This window comes from Cataglyphis hispanica, chromosome 25 (assembly GCF_021464435.1).
Source record: "Cataglyphis hispanica isolate Lineage 1 chromosome 25, ULB_Chis1_1.0, whole genome shotgun sequence".
Classification (NCBI taxonomy): domain Eukaryota; kingdom Metazoa; phylum Arthropoda; class Insecta; order Hymenoptera; family Formicidae; genus Cataglyphis; species Cataglyphis hispanica.
In genome coordinates, this window is record NC_065978.1 from 827,989 (window position 1) to 848,832 (window position 20,844).

General features: G+C 37.0%; 2 protein-coding genes across 7 annotated transcripts in view; one reads left to right on the top strand and one right to left on the bottom strand.

The window, feature by feature from the left end:
* The window catches only part of LOC126858531 (regulator of G-protein signaling 17), a 235,222-nt gene that overhangs the window by 203,889 nt on the left and 10,489 nt on the right, over window positions 1–20,844 (top strand). The window contains exons 4-6 of one of the 5 annotated variants that reach the window (XR_007688687.1): window positions 12,954–15,456; window positions 15,570–15,737; window positions 15,826–16,754. The exons of 2 other annotated variants lie outside the window; for them this stretch is intronic. Coding sequence is in view for 1 of the 3 variants with exons in the window: in XM_050608937.1 (XP_050464894.1) it covers window positions 20,043–20,051 (9 nt within the window). In the remaining 2 variants the exon portion in view is untranslated. Of the gene's footprint in view, window positions 1–12,953; window positions 15,457–15,569; window positions 16,755–17,507; window positions 20,052–20,844 lie in introns of those variants that run through there. 2 more of the 5 variants (XR_007688686.1, XM_050608937.1) reach the window with 2 other exon arrangements.
* Window positions 2,793–14,666, bottom strand: LOC126858505 (sal-like protein 4). Of its 2 annotated transcripts, XM_050608886.1 has the most exons (9): window positions 14,523–14,666; window positions 11,424–11,634; window positions 10,673–10,858; window positions 8,682–8,989; window positions 7,354–7,925; window positions 6,822–7,133; window positions 5,638–5,742; window positions 4,417–4,658; window positions 2,801–3,816 (listed from the first exon to the last, which is right to left on the bottom strand). In XM_050608886.1, the coding sequence occupies exons 2-9, from the start codon at window positions 11,521–11,523 to the stop codon at window positions 3,779–3,781; spliced, it is 1,863 nt and encodes a 620-aa protein (XP_050464843.1). In that variant the 5' UTR covers window positions 11,524–11,634; window positions 14,523–14,666; the 3' UTR covers window positions 2,801–3,778. The 2 variants fall into 2 exon arrangements, with proteins under 2 accessions (XP_050464842.1, XP_050464843.1); XM_050608885.1 differs by having other exon boundaries at window positions 2,793–4,658.

Consider the following 20,844-nt stretch of genomic DNA (forward strand, 5'->3'; position numbering starts at 1 on the left):
ATAAAGAGAAAAATAGTAATATTATATATAATTCTTTATTATTATTAAATAATAATAAAATGTGCTCCCTTCCTTTCCCTCTTTAATCACTGAAATATAATAATTTAATTATCTTTTTATTTCACCTTTGGCAATTTGTAAAGAGCAAGTAAATCGTGATTCAACGAATTGAATAATGCGCTTATAGTTGCATCTAATTGTAAATATCGATAAAAATGAATCAGGAAACTAATGCTCAATGACCCATATTAATAGATTATGAATAATGTAAAAATATTTTATCGTTGCTCTTGTTGAATGAATGAATGTTCGCTTATCGACGTGTGCAGTGAAACGTGGCACAAATCGTGACATTTAACGCACGCATTTTTTATTTTCTGCGTTGCAGCATGTCATATATAAATGCCTCACTTTTTCTCGCGAACACGCATGTATATTCAACTCTTTTGCCGCGAGCGATAAAACGCTTATTTATTTATTTATTTGTTTCTATGTCCAGTGTCGGTTGCGCGATAAAACAAAGCCACGATCATATCTTAACGCAGCATTTATCCACCTTGTAATCCAATTGAATGAGCGCTATAAAGATACATAGATGTATGTATGGGCTTTAGAGTATACAACTATCTAAGTCGCAGTATATAAATGCACATAGTGTAGTTTAATGTATTATTGCGCTATTCCGGGTTTTATCAAATTAATCGGTTCAATGACAAAATAATTAATCGTATTATCATTATACTAATTGTAGTAACAATATCCGCCATCCTACAATGTGATGCTACATATTGATAATCTAACGTTAGATAAACAGGTAAATACAAATTAATTATATAGATTTTTATCATTATATAAATTATAACACATGAATTATTTACACATGTCGAAATCAGAGTCTGATATATTCAAAATAATAACAATCATCTAAATATATATACTGCTTAAAAATACAATTTAATCGTATAAATGATTTATCATCATGATTATTTATATAATTAAGTTGTATTTTTAGGAAATGTATATCCGGAAAATTATATATATATATATATAATAAAAATATTATATTCGTGCGATTATTCGTTTTAAGTATGCAAAAGGTTAATTAATATATACATCAACGCGCGCAAAAGTAAAGTTACTAAATAACATATCTATCGATCGTGTGTTTTCGCAAATCCAAAGCTTTCATGCAAAACGAATGATACGAATATTTGTGTACATTATCCGAAGCAAAACGGGAGCTTACGTGACTTTTCTAACCTGATTTGCTCTTGCGATTAACTCGCTTCGTGCTCGGCTTGATAGAACGCGATTTCCACCATGTTGACGTGAAGTCTTGCTCGTCAAAGCTGGTTTTTCCACGTCCCTCGGTTGATCCTTCGTGCTCGTCATAACTTCCTCCTGGTTATCGATCTTTACAGAGTCCCCAGATACCGAATCCATCTCGGGGATGAAAGTTGATCAGCGGCTTTCATCACTGATTAACATCACTGACTGACAAACTTCACTAGAAATCGGCGTGATATACATATATATGTATATCATATTATATATATAAATATATATATATATATATATATATATATATATGTAATACACAATAATAAAATTTGCACAATAATAAAATTTAAATTATTATTATATATATATATATATATATATAAATAAATAATATAATATAACTATTAAAATATAATAGCAATATTCACACATACGTATGATTCTGAAACGCACAGTTGAAAAACTTTTACGAGTCTTTGATCAGAAAATCAGATTCTACGTGTCATCAATCGCATTTGTCGCAGGATAATAATTTTTATCGACAACCTACGTAAATCTGACAACTGACGTCTTTATTTTCAAGACATCTCACAGTGCATTCGCTATGCAAGCTGCATTATGTATGCAAAGCGCATCATAGTTCTATCGTTGACTGGTTGAATTGAAATCGGTTTGTCAAAGTTCGTTGATAATTTCAGAATAACATTTCGTGGAGAAAAGCGAGAAATACTGCATCGAACAGTTTTAGATTTTAATTATTAACTTCAATTATTTCAATTATTGACATCAGACCGTATATATATATATATATTAAAATAGAAAAATAATATTAAATATTTTATATATTATAAAAATTATAAAATTATTTTTTGCACTCATGATATGGTTAATATGAAAAATTTTTATTTTATGTTTATGAACATTTTTTAATAATTGATTGCTCGTTGTGGTAAAATATCATTATGTAATATGTTAAATATAATATATCAATTACCATATATTAAATAACATAAGGATATATTACCAAATTATAATCTATTTTTGCCATATATTATATCAACAGCAACAATCGATTAGAAACTGTGTTGGCAACTACTGGTTCCATCTCAAGTTACACGTTCATATATACATACTAGAAAGTACCGACATTCGATATATAATTTCTCTCGATGAGAAGATGTCTTTCTTTTTCTCAATACCTACAACTAATAATTTTGATTTTTTTATAAAATTTTTTTCATATAGAAAAACTATTTTGCATAAATTATTTTACCTTTATTATTATTTTACCGCACTTTTATTTTATACTAATTAAGAATAGAAATATACAATTAGTTTATCCTAGTTCATAAATCAAAAAAGAAATGTAACTTACGAGAAACAATTAAAAATTGGTTATATAGTGCCAGAAAAAATAATGGGAACGAGAAGTTAAGAGATTCTTGTGACAAATTTCATCTGCAAATTTTCTTCTTTATTCATTTTCGTATAATAGACATATTTCATATAATAACGTAAACAAGATAATGATTTTGTATATAAACGCTTTATAGTAAATTGTAATTTTATAAAAATTATGGCTATGTAGCCAAATACAGAAGTGGTATGTTGCTTAATCGTGATACATAATTATATTTCAAATGATGCTTCGTCGGTAGTATAATTGTAAGACAGCGAAAAGTATACGCATAGTGCAGATAGTCGAAGATAAATCCATAGAACATTGATTATTAAATCAATCATCAAAACCTACATTTTATATCGTTCATTTAATATTACTTGAAAAATCATCTTTCGTTTCTGAAGAGTCATTGAATCCTCATGTGGCAGATAAGTTATTTACATAACATACACATTAAATTCAGATATCTTACATAAAGCGATCGAGATTATCATGGCGAAAATTGTATTTACATATCTCTTACATACGTTACGTTAAAATACTTTCAATTATAAAGATTCCCATCACATTAATTTTATTTATATCACGCTTCTCTTTCGTGCACTTCTAGAATATAGCACAAACAATTTCTTTGTAAAATAATTGCATCATATTTCGGGAAACAATGAAACATTCCCGACAATAATAACATATAAAATTTACAGGTATCAGAAAATTATGTGTTGATTAGTAAATTTTTTTTTTTTTTCTTCAATGAAAGATAACGGTAGCTAATTACAAAAATAAAAAGTTAAATTAAAAATTTATCTAGACTAGAATTCATTAAAAAAAAAATTACAATTCATTCAAAAAACTTATATAGACTCTAATAATAACAATGTTATGTTCTTAGCGACTCCCAAGCTCCTTTACTATTAACTGATGATATTCCGTAATTCGGGTTGGTGAGAAAACGTGGTCTTGAGCATGATCGAGGAGATGGTCGATGACAAACTGACGGTTGATGCGCGATTCTTGGCATGAAAATTGCTGTTCATGTAGCCACAATGTGTAAAGTATCAATGAAGATCTGCTGTGATATGGACGACGGTTTGTTCATTCCTCGAACAGGCGTCTATTTTCTGCATAATATACTATGAGAAAACGGAGATCAGTATATCTTATAATTTTCTCTTGTACAGACACAAACTGTTATGTTACTGACATAGACATCTTGTGTGAGTACAAAATTTATTTCTACGATAGATTAAGGTACTTCCGTAACAAAGAAAAAGCTAATTTAATCATTAAATTCAACGAGGAGATAATCAGTAAGGTACAAAAATACAGCAGATATATCAAAATTCAAATGAAAAGATCCTCGACTAGAGTTCCTTGAAAAAGATTATAATTCATTCAAAAAATTTTACTTTAATAATAACAATTTACGCTCTTAGCCACTCCCAACCTACTTTGCTGTTATCTATGATATCTGTAATTTGGGTTGGTGAAAAATGTGGCCTTGAGCGTGATCGAAGAGATAGTCGATGGCAAACTATCTGTTAACGTGCGATTCTTTTCATGACAAGATGGTCGTTTATGTCGCCATAATGTATGAAGTATCAACGAGGCTTTGCTGTGATATGGGCGACGGCTCACTCCTCGGGCCGGCGCGTATTTTTCGCATAAATGACACTTGAACATGCGCCGTTGTATCCATTTTTGTTGACGTCCAGAGATTATGCTTATCTTACCGTTAATATACCTATTATTCAACTCGACGTTTGTCAGATCTTGTAAACCCAACGCGGGTATTAGATTCTGCCGGGAATCCCAGTGCCATTTCACCTGTCTCGGTTGGCTCTGCTTCCTAGATCGTCTCTCGCTCGGTCTTTGTTGATTTTCCTTCTCGTCCTGTCTACACGTGAGATCTCGGGAATGGCACGGTTCCGAAAATCGGTCCTCCTCGGCTTCTTCCCTCGATAATAGCTGGTAACTATATGTAAAATCATTGTTAGACGTACTGGTAACGTCATTTTTACTACTCCCGTTACTTTGATCGCTCGGACACGATACAAAATCGCTCTTATCATTCTTGAAACCGTAGACGCGACGCGCGTCGAGGTCACGATTGCGTGCCTCGCGGTTACCATTGCCTCGGACGACGTCGTCATCATCATCGTCGTCGTCGTCGTCGTCGTCGTCGTCGTCGTCGTAGTCGTCGTCGTCACCGTTGATGCCGGCTATGCGACGATTCTCCTCCTCCGTGGGATATGCCATGGTTGCTGCAGTTGCAGGGGACTTTACCATCTCGTGGCTGCAACCACCGCGGCACTGTTCCATAAGTTACGTTCGCGTCATTTTTTCTACCAACGTACGTTCGTCGTAGCACGACGTAAGAGAGATAAAACTGTGTAACTAAATAAAGGTACACATCTAGTAATAGTGACGCACGGTAAACGTCGTCCGCGCGCAATCTACGACACCGAAAGCAAACGAAGCGTGCACATGGCGTGGACATAGAAGACGAGAGATCTCATTTTTAACAAAAAATAATTCAAAAAATGACGCGAGAACGTAACAAAACAGGAGGAGGAGTGGATAGTGAGACGGGCGAGATGACGAGTCGTCAGATGCATCGACGGATTACGATCATTATGGCATTCCGCGACAAAAAAAAATAATTATCAAACGCATTATAAATCGCTCGTATAAATAATAACAAATTGATGATCGGAGACGATGATTGGAGCCGAAAAATTAATAATAGATCTGTAACCCGTCATCGAGCGCGCCAATATTTGCCGGATGAACGAACATAAAATATAAAACGGTTTGCCACTTAAAGTCATTCGGCATTCATTACACAATTAATGGTAACCAAAAAAGGGAGAAATGCAATAGAATGCAGCAATTAATTAAATAAACACAAGCCGAGTATCACGTGCAACAGTGGTAAATGTCACGAGGCTTACCCGAGTATAGTGCTCGGCGGTATTACAGTGGTAGCAGGTGCGATTGCTGGAGCTGGTGCTGGAAAAACTGGTGGCCCAGGTGGTGGTCGTCCTCCTCCCACGGGGCTATAAATTCAGTAATGAGCAATAAATGATCGCGTAAATTATTTGTCAGCGAGAGCAAGAGGACGAAGATCCTTCAAATTTTCTGCGAAAAAATTGAGCTTAGAAGTTTGTGAACATTTTCGTCGTAAACAAAATTATATAAAATATTTATACGCATTCAAAAATTCTGAATAGGGGAAAAATAAAGATAGCTTTATTCATATCTTTATGTATATGTAACCATAAATGTTTATTTTTTTATTTTACTCTATGAATTTCTTTTTAAAGAATTTAATAATTTCTTTCTAGTAATATAACGTAAAGATATGAAGTAATATGATTTAAGGCATAACATTTTTCTTTGCTACATATATTATGTAAGTAATTACATCGTTAAATTCAAACTCGTGGATTTTTATCGACAGTTTTATATTTTACGACTTTAATTAGTTCCTCAGATATATAAATAATTAACTGCGATCTGAATCAATATTTTGATACCTCGAATTTGTTACACAACGTGAATAGCAATGCATCATTATCTACTACTGATTAAACTTGTTAATAATGTTTCCAAACTTTGATTAAATGGAAAAAAAAAACTAAATGTTACTCATACAATGCATTTCGCAATGTATATATAATTATATGTTGTTAAATTAGTTAGGCAATTAAACAGTTTATTTTTGTACACAATATTATCTTTATTAATGGCAAATGCAGATCGAATATTATGAATGCTATCTGTTATCTACCATTATTTTAATTTGCAATTAGTATGATTTTAGTATTAATTTTAAACCTGCATTAGTCTAGTAGGATCTTTTCAACCCGATATAGTCTTATCGACCTTGATAAATACTAATATATTTACTTACTAAAAATTATTTCAAGATTTTTTTTTTACTTATATTTTGATTTAGGATATGTAATTTTTCTAGAGTATTCGATAAATCCATATTAAAATAAATGGATTTAATATTTGTTTATATTTTTTTACTAATGTTATATATATATATTTTTTATTAAGGTTTTTACTTGATAACGCTATTTTTAATGAATAAATGACTTTATGAATATAAGATTAAACATTATCTTACTGTAAAGGTTGCGGGTGGCGATTGCTCGGCGGCGGTGCCGTTTGAGCAGTTGATGTCGATGGTGCACTCGCACTGCTAACTCGATGAACATGCAGTTGATGTATCTGTAATTGCGCTGCGTCTTCGCCAAGGAACGAGCATCTCGAACATTGCCTCCTGTTGTGAACCTTGAGCACATGCGTGGAAAGTCGCTCGGCGCGAGCTGCTTTGTACTCACACAAACTACACGCAAAGGGCTTCGTGTGGGTATTCAAATGTCGTTTCAGACACCAATTATCAACGCCGCTCCATGGACAATATGCGCAGGAATATCTTAAAAATAAGGAATTGGTAATTTTTAAATGTATAACATCAACGTGTACTAATATATTAAATATGACGTTGCAATTATAACAATTGCGTTATGGAAGGATATTACAAAATGAATCAATGATAGTTAACAGAAATTATTACAAAAATTGGTTTTTTACTGGAAGAAAATTCGATATTAATTAAAAGAAGAAATTTGGAAAGTCACAATCAAGATGTGAACCTTCGTTCTTGCGCGCTCTTCGAGCCACCTTTAAGATGACTCTTGCTATTGCAACCGCCGTTTTGTACGCGCCTGCCCGTGTTGCAGTTATTAGCATCAGATTGCATGATTCCTCCCGGCGCGGGCATGGCCGTTGTTTGATAAATACCGATGGTGCCGCTGCCCGATGTAGCGACATTCGGCTGTAACTGATAACCCTTGTTGCTAGGAAAAGTTGATTGACAAGTGATGTGTTGCGGTTGCTGCTGACTACTCGTATTAGCAGTCGCCGCTGTTGGTGTTGTCGTTGTATCCTGTTGCAACGGCTTCGGTGCGTTTGTTCCCACCGGTCTTCGTATTCTCGAGACATCGTAAACATGATCGCGATGCATTCTCATGAAATGCTTCTTTACGTGATCGGCGCGATTGAAGGGTTTGAAGCAGATGTAGCAGTGAAACGGCTTCTCCTCGCGATGGATGTTTTCGTGTCGCGTGTAGAGATCGCGTCTGTCGGTTCCATAAGGACAGTATGGACAAGTATATCGTTTGCCACTCACGGATGCTGTAGCGGAGGTAGTCATCGTAGCTGTATTCTATAACAATTTATATATATATTGCTTTATATTATCTTTAACAATTCAACAGTAAATAAGGTGTCTATTGGAAAAACATAGAAAACTTTTTGGGAATTTTTTTCTCTAATAAAAATCAGAGAATTTTCATGGAATATATATATTGAGACTTAGGGAATTTTTAAAAGAATTTTCTTTCTTTGATAATTTTGCTCCTATATTGTAGAAGAAATCGGCAATTTAAAATATGTTATAAATATATATCTATCTCTGCTTATCCAATTAAATTTTTAGCTTTAATAAAATATTGAAGATATACAATACATATTCTTTATTATAATTTTTAGTTATTAAAATTTAGCATTAGAAAACGCATACAAAAAAACTTATTTTAAAAAGTACACCAAAAAATCTTTAAAATATTCTCTTTATTTGAAAATTTTTTAAAAATTTACTGGAAGTTCAAGGAATTTTCAGGAAATTTTTTTAAAAAATTTGAGTGCACACCCTGATTTAAATTAAAAAGCATATATATGCCGCGCATGAACAATTATTTACTCTCGTCAATTTTTTTACGTTTATAAATTCATGATTTATAAATTCACTTTTATGTTTATTCCTATATATGTTAAATCAATTTGAGTTTATTTTTTTAAACTGTCAAACAATTATTGTGAATTTATAAATAAAACTATTAGAAATTTTCTGCGATTTTGAAAAATGAGATGAAATAATTTCATGTATATGTATAAAAGATCTGAAATCTAATTCGGATACCTGTTGCAAATGCTGCGGTGCAGGAACGGATGGCAGTTCTTGCAGGAGAAAGCTCGAGGTAACAGGCAGTAAAGCCGCAGGTACAGTCTGTGTTTCTTGGGTTCTTCTGGAAGGAGGTGCCGTCCGTTCGGCGCGTTCACGGAGTCTCTCTAAATACGTAATCATGTCCTCGATTTTAAAATCTGTTTGCAAATAATCCTTGCGGGGCGAATGATGTCTGTTTCTACTATTATCGAGTAGAATCCTCGAGGAGTGAAGTTCCATAAAATGCTCTGCAATCTCGCGTGGGCTACTTGCCATGACATCGCCTGTTGGCACAAACAGTCAATTAAATTCCGCAATACATTCTTATGACAAACAAAGGTGTAGAACTTTATACCTGCTGTTCCACAAAGATTAATTTTATTAAATTTAATTTAGAATTATAATTCATTTAGTTATATCAATAATTGCAATATATAAATATATTAAAGAATACATTAATTTTAGCATATTGCTTAGTTTAGCAGGGACAAGTTTTTATAATTAAAATTTTGTATTTTTTTATTTGTATTAGTTTTTTATTTTTGTATAAATTTTTTATTTTATTTCTTGTGTTTTATATTATTGGATATATTTTTTTTTAATATTGGAAATAAATAAATTTTATAGTATATATAATATAAATTTTTATTTAGTTAATGCAACTTTTTAATATCATTGGCTTCACTTTTTCGGAAAAATGCTCTTTTACTCTTTATTCTAAATTATTGTGACTTTTAGCTGCACGTTTATACTTGGCGCGAGGCACTATCGTGTTTCTTGATATCCGAAGCAACGCATACAAATAAATTTTGAAATTTTGATCGAAACAATGAATAGAACAATAGAATTTATTCAAAGAGAAGAAAGTGCAATGAGAAAAATAGAGACACTTATCTAAAAAAAAAAAAAAAAAAATATTATCGTTCTCGGAAACATTAAAATAACGATTTTGTTAAAGCACTGAGTAAAAAGAAGAGGAAAAATTTGTGAAAAATAAAAAAAGAATAATACTGTTCTAATTTAAAAATAGAATAGAAAAGAGAAAAAAGGGAAATTATATATCCGATCTATCTACTTAAATTATCGGAAAGAAATATGCGTCTATATATCTATTCCAAAACATATAGAACAGAATATTGTGACACATATGCAGGTCATTTTAGATACCACATTACTAAAATACTAAATAATTAGTGAAATATTTGATATAATAAAATTATACAAGAAAAGATAATTACATATAATATACTGCTTAAATCTATATATATATATAAAATTTAATTAACAAAAAATTTATATAATATATAAAATTTGAAAAATATGTTAATCAATTGCATAGCGTATACAAAATATTCTCACATTTAAATTGACTTAAAATTTTCCAGAAGATTTAAAATGCAAAGAATTTATATGATTTCTCGTACATTGTGTATATTGCATTTTATCTTATATTTTTCTCGCATGCACACGTAATGAATTAATCGAACCTCGTTATACATTCGCAGCAAAGAGCTTGCAGTTATTGGAGATTCGTAACATTATAAAAATTTTTAATTACAATATATATTCATATTGTTAGATAATATAAAAAACTGCAAATGGGTTCCCAGAAAAATGCAAGAACCATGAGATATAGCCGTAAAATACCATTGTTCAAAACGGTACGATCGGTAATTAGCAGGAGGATTTTTTTCACTATCTACCCTTACTAATCGACTTATTTTTATCTTGTGTCAGTTAAACTTTTTACATCGGATAGAAAATTACTCAGCTATGCTCTGAGTGCTCCATCGATCAAGACCTTTAAGTTTATGGAGATTGTAAACAAGTTAGCTTCGCAAAAAAAAAAAAAAATTTTAGACAGATTTATAGAACGTTATTTTAAACACGACAGTATATTCGAATACGTTCGTTGAATATTGTTGCAAAAGAACACATTTAGCAATGCATATATCGGATATACTCACCGCATTCGTCACATCGCCATGTAGCTTTTCCGGCGTGATAAGCTGCGATTCGGCTTCCATCAGTGCCTTTTAGCGGTTCCTCGTCGTATGTCCAGTTTCCATCGTCACTGCCATCTGTACCATTTTCTGTATCTTCGTCGTTTTTGTACGAAACCGACGTTTCAAATTCGTTTTGCACGCTCGACGCTGCATAAACGAGATTGTGATAAATGGCATTGAGCTCTTTGCATTCAATGGTAAAAAAAAGTGCATCACTCTTTTATAAAACAAAGCGCTCGTTAAACCGTATTATATTAATATCGATTTAGGTATCAATTTAACTTTTGACAGTGAGAATTAATTACAATTTCAAACATTTAAGCAGATTGTTAGTTATAAATAAAATTATCTTGATTGCTTGTGATTCATATAATTATTATATTGTTGTATAATCAATCAGATAATGATATCAAAATTTAATTTTGAATAATAGTTTTAAATTATAAAATTGCATTGAGCTTACATTAAGTTAGCGTATAACAATAACTGTATTCTAATGATGCATGTGTGTCGCGTAGGAAAACATATTTGCTGTATAATTCGTAATAATTACATATATGTATAAATATAATTGATTATACATTATAATATTATTAAGATAATATTAACAAATATAATTAACAATTGATAATTTTAAATGTTTAAAATGTTTAACGGAATAAATTTTTACTATTAGTTTATTCTTAAATTATAGGAGAAAACTTTAACTTACTTCTATGATCGGGATCTTCGCCGTAAAGTTTTCTTGTGATTTCCTTAAACATATCCTCGTAGCAATCAAGCCTGCTAATTCCGGTGCCACTCCCCTCCATTTTACAGCCTTAACGGTCACTTACGCAGAAATAATAAATCTTTTCCTTTTGTGTTGTGTCCCTAAGCAATCCGTCTACCTGCGTGCTGAGTCGTCGTCAAAGAGATCTAAACTTTAAAGAAAATTTCTCTGTTCTATTTTCAGCAGTTACTTTATATATTGAGCTAAAAGTGTCTAATTATAAGCCATCAAAACGAGAATTATCAATGATATTAATACCGTATATTGTAGACCATATCAATAGTATTATGTAAATAAATTTTGAGATTTTACAGATATAACAGATCTCATTAATCAATAAATACTATTAATATATACTAATAAATGTAATTGTCAGTAAAGTTTATAATATTAATTTTAAATTTATAATTATTTTTTGCTCTTATTCAGCTGTTGCGATCAGCATTATACGTGTTTGATCAATCGACTAAATGAAAGATACGATAGTGCAAAAGTTTTGCTCTCTATCGACGATATAATCGAGTGAACATATTCTATCGTGCGTGCATGTGCCACGATAAATAGAAAATAAATACGTTCAAATACTCGAGGGTGTGTTTCCTAAAGTTTAACAAGAGACAGCACACGGCACAGAATGAGAGGAAATAATGTGCAAAACTTTATAACGGACACGCTAACTCTAGGACACTATGAGTCTTAAATTCGAAATAATTAGACAATAATATACAGGGTGAGTTAGATTACGTTAGCTAAACGGACTGTCTCTTTTTCATGATCAAATAGAAAAATATTATAAGCTTAATGATCTCTAATTTCTTATCTAATATCTTAATTATTTTTTTCCGTAGAATATAATAATACATTTTTAATATGTGTTTGCGCAATTGCATATTTTAAATATTTTTAACTTGTGTATTTTTTTTTTTCATATCTTAACCAATTTCTTATTGTAGAAATAAGATTTGTTTCAGAGTAAAAGATGTTTCGTTTATTTAAAGAATTTTCTTCCTTTCTATTATATTGTTTTACTTATTTAAAATTATTAATCGATATTTCAAACAAAACTATTTGTAACTTCTCTCGAAAAAATAATGTGAGAATAGGTCTCTTAATTAAATTACTAGGTTTTTAAATTCTGAAAGTAAGTTTCTATAAAATTATCCTTCGAGAGTTATATTTTTTTTCTTCCTTTTACTCTTAACAATTATTCTTGCTCTATTTTGTTAAAATCTCTAATGACAATGAGAATTGTTTTAAACAAATGTGACATATTCTTTATATTTCGAGCTTTATTTTTGAAAATTGTCTTCTGCAAAGAGTTTTATTTTTTTTATGTGTCTTTTTCAGATTTATTATAAACATTTATCTATTGATTTTTACCTATCCTATATACCGTCTGTCTTGCTTTCATGTTCCGGTTGATTTCGATCGAATGATACATACACAAGAATTTGGCACTGCGTTTTGCAGGGGTGGTGACAATATCCGGAATGAGGAAGGAACGAGCGGGTATTGATCGTCACGATTGCCGCTCGAGTAACTAGGAGGGGAAACGAGCAACCCTCTACTGGCAACCCCGCAACATGTGTGCGTGCACCTAAACCAAGTCGGCTGTGTACGTAGATGTGGAGGGGAAAACAAGAACGTTGAATCCATGGAAGGGGTTACTGCGAAGAATAAATCAATATTCCCCTCTACCATCGGTCGAGAGCACGTCCCCTAGAAACGACAGATGGTGGCGCGTAGAGGGTGTCTGGACTATCGGTGGAACTTTATGTTTCTGCGCCGGTTGAGAACCCCTGCGTCATAGCGTAGAGAAAAAGAGTAGGAAAGTTCGGTGAGGAGAAGAGAAGGAGAAGGAGGAAAGAGGGAGAGATGACACGACGGCGAGAACATGGTCGTTTGGCATAAAGGCAGAGACACAGTCCTGACGAGAAAGAGAGAGAGCGAGAGAGAGAGAGGACGAGACAGATGGATGAATAGATAGACGGAGAAAGAGAAAGGGTGCGAGAGAGAGAGAGAGGACACGCGTGCAATCAGCCATTCAAATTCATCCGGAAATTATTGCCGGCTAACCAAGGACGCCAGGCAGATCTTCTCCGGCGCTCGCGCGCCTATACTCGTAAATACATGCGCGATCGCACACACGCGCGCGCGCACGTATGGCCATCCGTCCGGCCGAGAAAGATCCCTTCCTTTCCCCTTCGTTCTCTCCTCTCCGCTTCTCCGGAAGCGGCGCGCGGCTAAACCTTCGTCCCCAACCCATCGCAACGCTGTCTTCCTCCCGTCGTTGTCGCGTATGCGCGGACACATCGTGAAGGAGGAAAAAGAAAAAAAAAAAGCTACCAGCCACCCGCATCATAATTATTCGCGTTAAACATCACGCATACGATATTGCGGAAAACCTTCTCGCGCTTCCCGCGCTGAGAGAGATGTTCTCCCAGCGCGGATATATACTTTTCTCTCTCTCTTTCTCTCTCTCTCTCTCTCTCTCTCTCTTTCTCTCTCTTTTTCTTTCTATCCGTCGCACGGGTGCGCGTCGAACAGCGACGAACACACGGACGTTGCAGATACAGCCGCGCCGCGCGCACTTCTCGATAGGTATTCGCGTGCGGCCTATTCGCGATACACACAATACGGCGGCCGCGGCGGCCTCTCCTCTCGCTCTCGTTTGTGCGCGACTCGGCATCATTCAGAATCGCTCTCTCGCATTCGTTTCTCGCTCTATCTGCTCGCTCTACTTCTTCGTATCCCTTCTCACCGTCCTACTTTGCACTTTCTCTCCCAATCGTTCGTTCTCGACGCGCAACACAGTGGAAGAAGTGGAGCAACATACATCTCGAGAGGAACGTGTTGTTCTCGGCGAAGACACGGTGTCGTGGCTGAATATCGTACTGATACTATATGATGTTGATGATGAACACCCGAATACACGACGGACGGGACACAAGAGCACACAAAAGGCACGCACGAAGGCTCAGGATACACTGAACGTCTTTGAGCACAGGAAACTGCTGGCGGATCTTAGGATTTACTTACGTTCTTATGCCGGTGGTGAAGACGAAATGGATGGAAATCGTTGTTCGAGAAAACGTTATGCTGGTTCGGTTGCAGGTTGTTTCCTCGACGGCAGTCGGGTGGCGAGTGGGTGGGCAGGCGGGGTGGCAGGCGGATAGAAGTGGGTGGCTTGAGCGGGTTGGGAGTAGCGGCGTGTGGGTGGTGGGAGTGGGGTGAGGGAACCCAATACCACCCTCCTCGCCCATTCAATCCTCTGGTATTAGGGGGAGCAGTCGAGCCTGTTCCCAACTGCCCTCCCTCCCACCATACATCCAACAGCCCACCACACACCAACAGCTGGCGACGATAGACCCGTTTGTGCGTGTGCGTATAGACTCAACTTCACACGTATACACCCACTAAACTCACACACATGTTCACCTTCCAGCCTCCCTGCACGTCTATCTTTCTACACGTGTTCACTATGCAGCCAACGCACTCCAGGGGCGAATTAGGCAGTAAGAGAGAGGGAGAGGAGTTGAAAGAGTCGGCGGGAGACCCGGGAAGACCTTCCAGATCCCTTTTCAACGAACCTTTAGAAAGGTTTAGAAATTCTAGCCTGCTTGCTAGAAGCTTTGTAAAATACTGCCATAACGTTTTCAGGCTCCTTCTTTAATCTATTTTTTTCAAACTTTACAGTCTTTTGAAAAAAGATAGATTGCGAGCTAGCGAAAATTTGCGAAAATCTTTGAATAAAGAAAACAAAAAAAAAAAGAGAAGAAGTGGATAATTCATATCTATTTCCCGATATTTATTTTTTTATTTCATAAATTTTCACGTCGTACTTTGAAATTAATTTGAGGAAAATGCTTATTTCTAATATAGACATTGACAAATCAATCGTCAGGTCTGAACTTGTAGACTACGTTGCTGATCGATTCTGTTATCGGTTTTCGCATGACAAATATAAATAAGAGTAAGTCTGCTTTGATGTTTTATTACTTTTTAACATATACAAATCGGAACTAACATGTCAAACGAAAACAACGATACGTATCTCTAATGTAGCTTATAGTTTCACGATTTTAGAAGGCGCTGCTAACGTACGTAGACGCAGCATCATCCTACCAAAGGCAAGAGCACTGCTATCAGAAGCACACTACGACCGATAAGCAAGCAATCGACCAAACCGACCGTTTTCAGAGAAACAGCTGTATCTTGGTCGGCATTCTTGGCTGGTTTCCTACTGAGTAGGAGGTATTGTAACCAGCGAGCCTTCATTTACATTGCACCCGGTGTTACCATGTGTAACGTTCCGTGACGCGGGTTTGAAATTAACTTTCAGCGTTTCGTCCCGTTGCTTCGTTATCGTCCAACCGGAGGCCGCCCTACACGCGTGAGCGCAAAAGTCATTTAACGAGGGTGCGAACGCGAAAGACGGCGGCGCCTGCATCTCCGCCGCGTCTCCGAATCGCAATTTATGGAATGCATCTGATCGTCGCCGGCGGCGACGTATTGATCCCCGCCGCGTTTAGACATTCCCTTACGCTGGCGCGCGTCCGCATCTCTTCCTTACGTAGACGCGAGGTGAAAAAAAAAAACTGACGGAGGGATGGATGGATGGTGTCTGGTATTGGCCGCGGTCGCGTCCGATCGATCGAAGGCCGGAAGGGGGAGATGCTACACGCTCTCTTTCGCGCGGGAAAAATTTTCGCTCTCGCACTACGAACGCGGAACTACTTAACTTAAAAGCCACTAAAACGGCGATGTACCAAGAGCAGGGGGGCGAAGAGGGAGTAGGGAAAAAAGAGGAAAAATGAGAATTTTGCTACGAGAAAATATAATATTCCTAGACATATGGGGGATGAGATTTTCATAAAAGTTTTAAGCATAGTTTTATGATAAAGCTCGCGTCACTTCAGAAAATGTAACGATTTTTATAATTATGAGAAAGCTTTATATCCATATTTTGCGAGAATCCTCGCATCATCGTTGCCATAAATGCATTTTGCTTTCGCTTTCTTCTAGTGTTTATAACACTTTTATTATTAACTTCGTCTATTAATCTATTATTAGCTGCGCCGTATATAATATTCAAAGTTTTATCGAGAAAACATATTAATAACTTTGAGTGAATACTTAAAGTTATCTTAAACAAAGCCAAAAAAAAAAATATTTAATATTAATCTTATCTTACACATGTATAAAACAAAGTTAAAAATTGTGCGTAAATATTTAACAATAACAAATTACACAATTATATTAATGTGTTCATTGAAGAATTTTTATTTAGGTAATAGTAAACATTGAGGCACTAACAAGCATTAATAAGCTTGAAAAATATTAAATAAATATATTTGAGACAAGTTTTTTTGAATAAATGTGATAAATAATTTTTGAATTTCATAACCATATCCGAGTTCATATCCGATATAAATTAAAAACTGTTGCTGATTTGCTCATTATTCAATTGCATCGTATCGAAATGTTTAAATGTTCTTTCATAGACACGGGAATTTTTTTTAGAAATTGTTTACTTGTGTTTTTTGCTGATGTATGTAATAATGCATAAATTCTCTTGATATTTTTTCAAAACATAATTTTACGATCATCTCTTAACATTGTTGTCTATTATTATATAGATCATCAATTTTAGCTCATTTTTTTATATTTATTTTCTTATTATTTTTTATTACGATTTTTTGCTTTTTATTTTTTTATGCTTGGAGAAATCTATCTCAATTATAATAATCAATTAACATATCCACCTATAATTTCTTTATAACTATTAGAATCATCATTAATAAATCATTATATAATAATGTTTTTTTCAGTAGAGTTCATACTAGAAAAAGTCACGTTTGTGAGTTTCCGTCATTGCAATCATTCATACAACTGTTCGATCGTAGCATCATAATGACGCCGCTGATCATAGCGAAGGATCGCGACAACATCGGCGGGTCATTCGCACGCAGGATCACGAACACGAGCTCCGACGTCGCGACGTCGTACGATGGCTCAACCACCGCGTCGGCGTCAGCGTCGGCGTCGGCATCGGCGTCGGCGTTCTACGACGGTGGCGGCGTCGGCGTCGGCGACGGTGGCGATCTGCGGAGACGCATCCGCGTCGGATAGCTTCGCATCGCGGCGCCTCGCGTCGGCGTCGCTGGAATCGTCCGCGAGACGGGCAAGCAGTGGTGGCCAAGGCATCGTGTAAGCGCGTGTAACCGCCATATTGGCCCAACTCCGGACGAGAGGCCGACGACAGCTCATCGCGGGTCGCGGAGCTTTTCCGTCGTCCGCGTCGATCCGGCCGTAATAACGAGGGGGACGCGTAAAGTGGAGCAAGGGTTTGCGGTTGCCGCGCAGGAAAAAGGGTGGCTAGGAGAGGACACGCGATAATTCCTGATACGCCTTCGAACGCTGCATCGGTCGCATCAGATAGTGGGAGAAAGAGAGAAAGAGAAAGAGAGGGAGAGAGAGAAAGAAAGAAGGAGAAAAATAAGGATAAGATATAACACGCGTACATAATAGTGTGATACGTGATTCCGGCAATACAACCGTGCGATAAAATCGTGTGAGACAATCGCAGCGATCAATCGCGACGAATACCGACATCGATCTCTGAACGTAGACACTCTCTGTCTCTCGGCTTGTGTTCTTCGAAGATTTTCCCGTCAGAACAAACCCTTGCATCAGATCTTGCATCGCTTCCCTTATACCACGTCTGTCAACTCTCACTCTCGACGAAGATCTAAAAAGAAACATCGTCGTATTCCGAAATCGGCAGAGCTACCTTTCATCATTTGAATATTATAAGACGGAATCAAATGAGATTTTCGTAATTAACATCGATAATCCGAATCTTCCTGAAAGGGATCTTCCTACCAAAATTCTTTTCCAATCCTAAACAATCTCGCGGAGATAAGATCGACCCTCCTTCCGAGAGGCTATCAAGCGAACAATCGACGAGAAGTTAGTACAAAGATAGTCTTTGACAATCTGCCTTGCCGGTGTGACAGTGCCGCGAGTTCGTCTCTCCCTCTCGACTTCTGCCAATCAATAACCGGCGCATCGACTCGCTTACGCTCCGCTCTCCTTCCTCTCTCTCTCTCTCTGTCTTTCATCTTTCTTCCTTTTCTGTTATTCTTTTATTTTCTACTTTCCTCTTTTTTTTGCCAAACTACAACAAGCACTTTAAGATTTTTTCTTCGTTTCCTCTCGTCATCTTTCTTCCTTTCTCTGTTTTGCTGTTTTCTTCTTTATATTTTTCTATCCTTTTCTCTCATCTTCTTCCGCGTCCGCGCCTGCGAAATACGCACAACGGAATTCCGCGGGCGTCTGTCAGCGCAATCAGCAACATCAGCGATAGAGGCAGACGTAACGACAGCATCATTATCGCTGCGAGCCAACGACAACAGCAGCAGCAACAGCATTCAAGCTAGCCACGCCAGCGCCTCGTATAGTACCAACAGGCGCGCGAGTATCTATTTATAATTTCGTCAAACGTAACGGAGGACGAAAACCGAACGTCATACCGCGTACGACCACCTACGCCAGCTGCGAGGAAAGCAAGCGACGAGTGTGAGATCGGCGCTGGTCGGAGAGCGCGAGCGTGACGCGGCGCGGCGCGGCCGCGCCTTTAAACCGCGTAGTCGAAAGACGTAATAGGTCGATCGCGTGCGACATCCTCGTCGTCCTAAAGTTCAAGGATTCGGTCCTAGTTTGTTGACCGAACCGACGAATTTCCCTCGAATTCGACCTCGAGACTTGCGCGTATCTCCATGGAGTGCGGTGGATTCGTTCGCGTTCATCATCCTTGAAATCGGGTGCCATCGACGAGCAAAGGGATTCTTCGCTTCCTATTTCTCTCGTCGACAAATCTTGCGCACCCTCGCCTATCTCTTTTTCTCTCCTATCACGACACCAGTCGATCCGCGCGCGCGGCTACCCCACCGAGAGTGGATGGAAGGAGAGCGCCGCGAGAGGGTGACGACGATAAAGTGATATCGTGACGCGGGTGAAGTATCGACAAGGAGGATCGACGAGTGTACGATCAGCGGCATCGGGAAGCGGAAGAAGTCGGGAAATGGGCAAAGTATCATGCGCAACATCGACAACGTAACCCTACGCCGCACATTGGGGTCCGTCGCAGTTGAGTGTTGTCGTCGAGCGACGTCGCCATCATCGTCGGCGTAGTAGCGCCTCGCCCGAGGCGAGGAACCCGTTTGGTTCGTGGTGCGCCTACCTATGTGTCCGCCCGGGAATCCGTAAAGACTTCGCGACGACAACGTGAGCTTGGGGCTGTTACGTTTTACGGCTGAGGTGCGCGCTGGGAGCATGCGGGCTTCGGGCGAGGCCCGGCGAGGCGGTCCCGCGGGTGGACCGGGCTAAAGGAACGATCGCATATCGGGAGGGACACTCGCGAACGCGGGCACGGTGCGCCCGCGGCCGTGCCCGCACCCGCACCCCTCTATCTCGGCGCCGCGCCGGCCACGCGCCGATCAGACTGATCCTAAGGACGCGGGAAGCGAGCTGGACTCGCTTTCAGACGCATGGAACATGATAGAGGTGAGAAGAATTGTATTATCATTTTTTCTTTTCATTTTCTCGTAGAATGTTAAAGATCAGCATGAAACCATGTAATCGCGCTGATCCGTAAGGAAATTTAATTGCCTTATTTGCTTTACGATATAGTAAATCGGAACGCAATAATATTCTTTCCTTAAATGTGCATAACAATTACAGCAAAATAAATTTTTGTTAATAGTGAAGTTCTAAAAATAATTTATAATTTTACAAAGTTCTAATAAAAATAATTGTAATTTTACTGTATATTTATGAATATTTTTCTAATTTAGAAACATGCGTATACTTTAATATCGCAAATCAAAATTGCATTTAACCGCGGTTAAATTATCTGAGACGATAGAATTAAATTATAGTATTGTAAATTTGTAAATCCTGAAATAACAACGCGCATGGAAAGAGTACGTGTAATAATTTTATTATCACTTGTTAGAATCTCGCTCAAAATGTTTGCAGCTTATCGTTCACGTAGAGCATAACAAATTCATTTATATAGATATGCGCGCATACACTTTCTCCGATCGAAGTAAATTTACAAGATTATCGGACGCAGCGTTTGTGGGGGAGTGAAGCGGGGGTTGTAGCTGCACGTGCTCCGCGATTGCGTGCTGCACGAAGGCAACACGCCATTGGGCCATTGACATGTTGGCACGCAGCTATGCGTAAATACTATCACCGTTTCAGAACTACTTCAAACGCATTGACGACGTTTGCAACTGATCGTGAGGCTACGATGGCGAAATCAATGTCCAAAATTGTATTAAAAAACGTCAAT

Coding starts and splice junctions, on each gene's coding strand:
- LOC126858505 (XM_050608885.1), bottom strand. CDS start 11,523: ATGGAGGGGAGTGGCACCGGAATTAGCAGGCTTGATTGCTACGAGGAT. Junction 8,990..10,672: donor ATGGCGATGTGACGAATGCG/GTGAGTATATCC, acceptor TTGTGCCAACAG/GCGATGTCATGGCAAGTAGC. Junction 4,659..5,637: donor CCGCCGAGCACTATACTCGG/GTAAGCCTCGTG, acceptor TTTTACATATAG/TTACCAGCTATTATCGAGGG.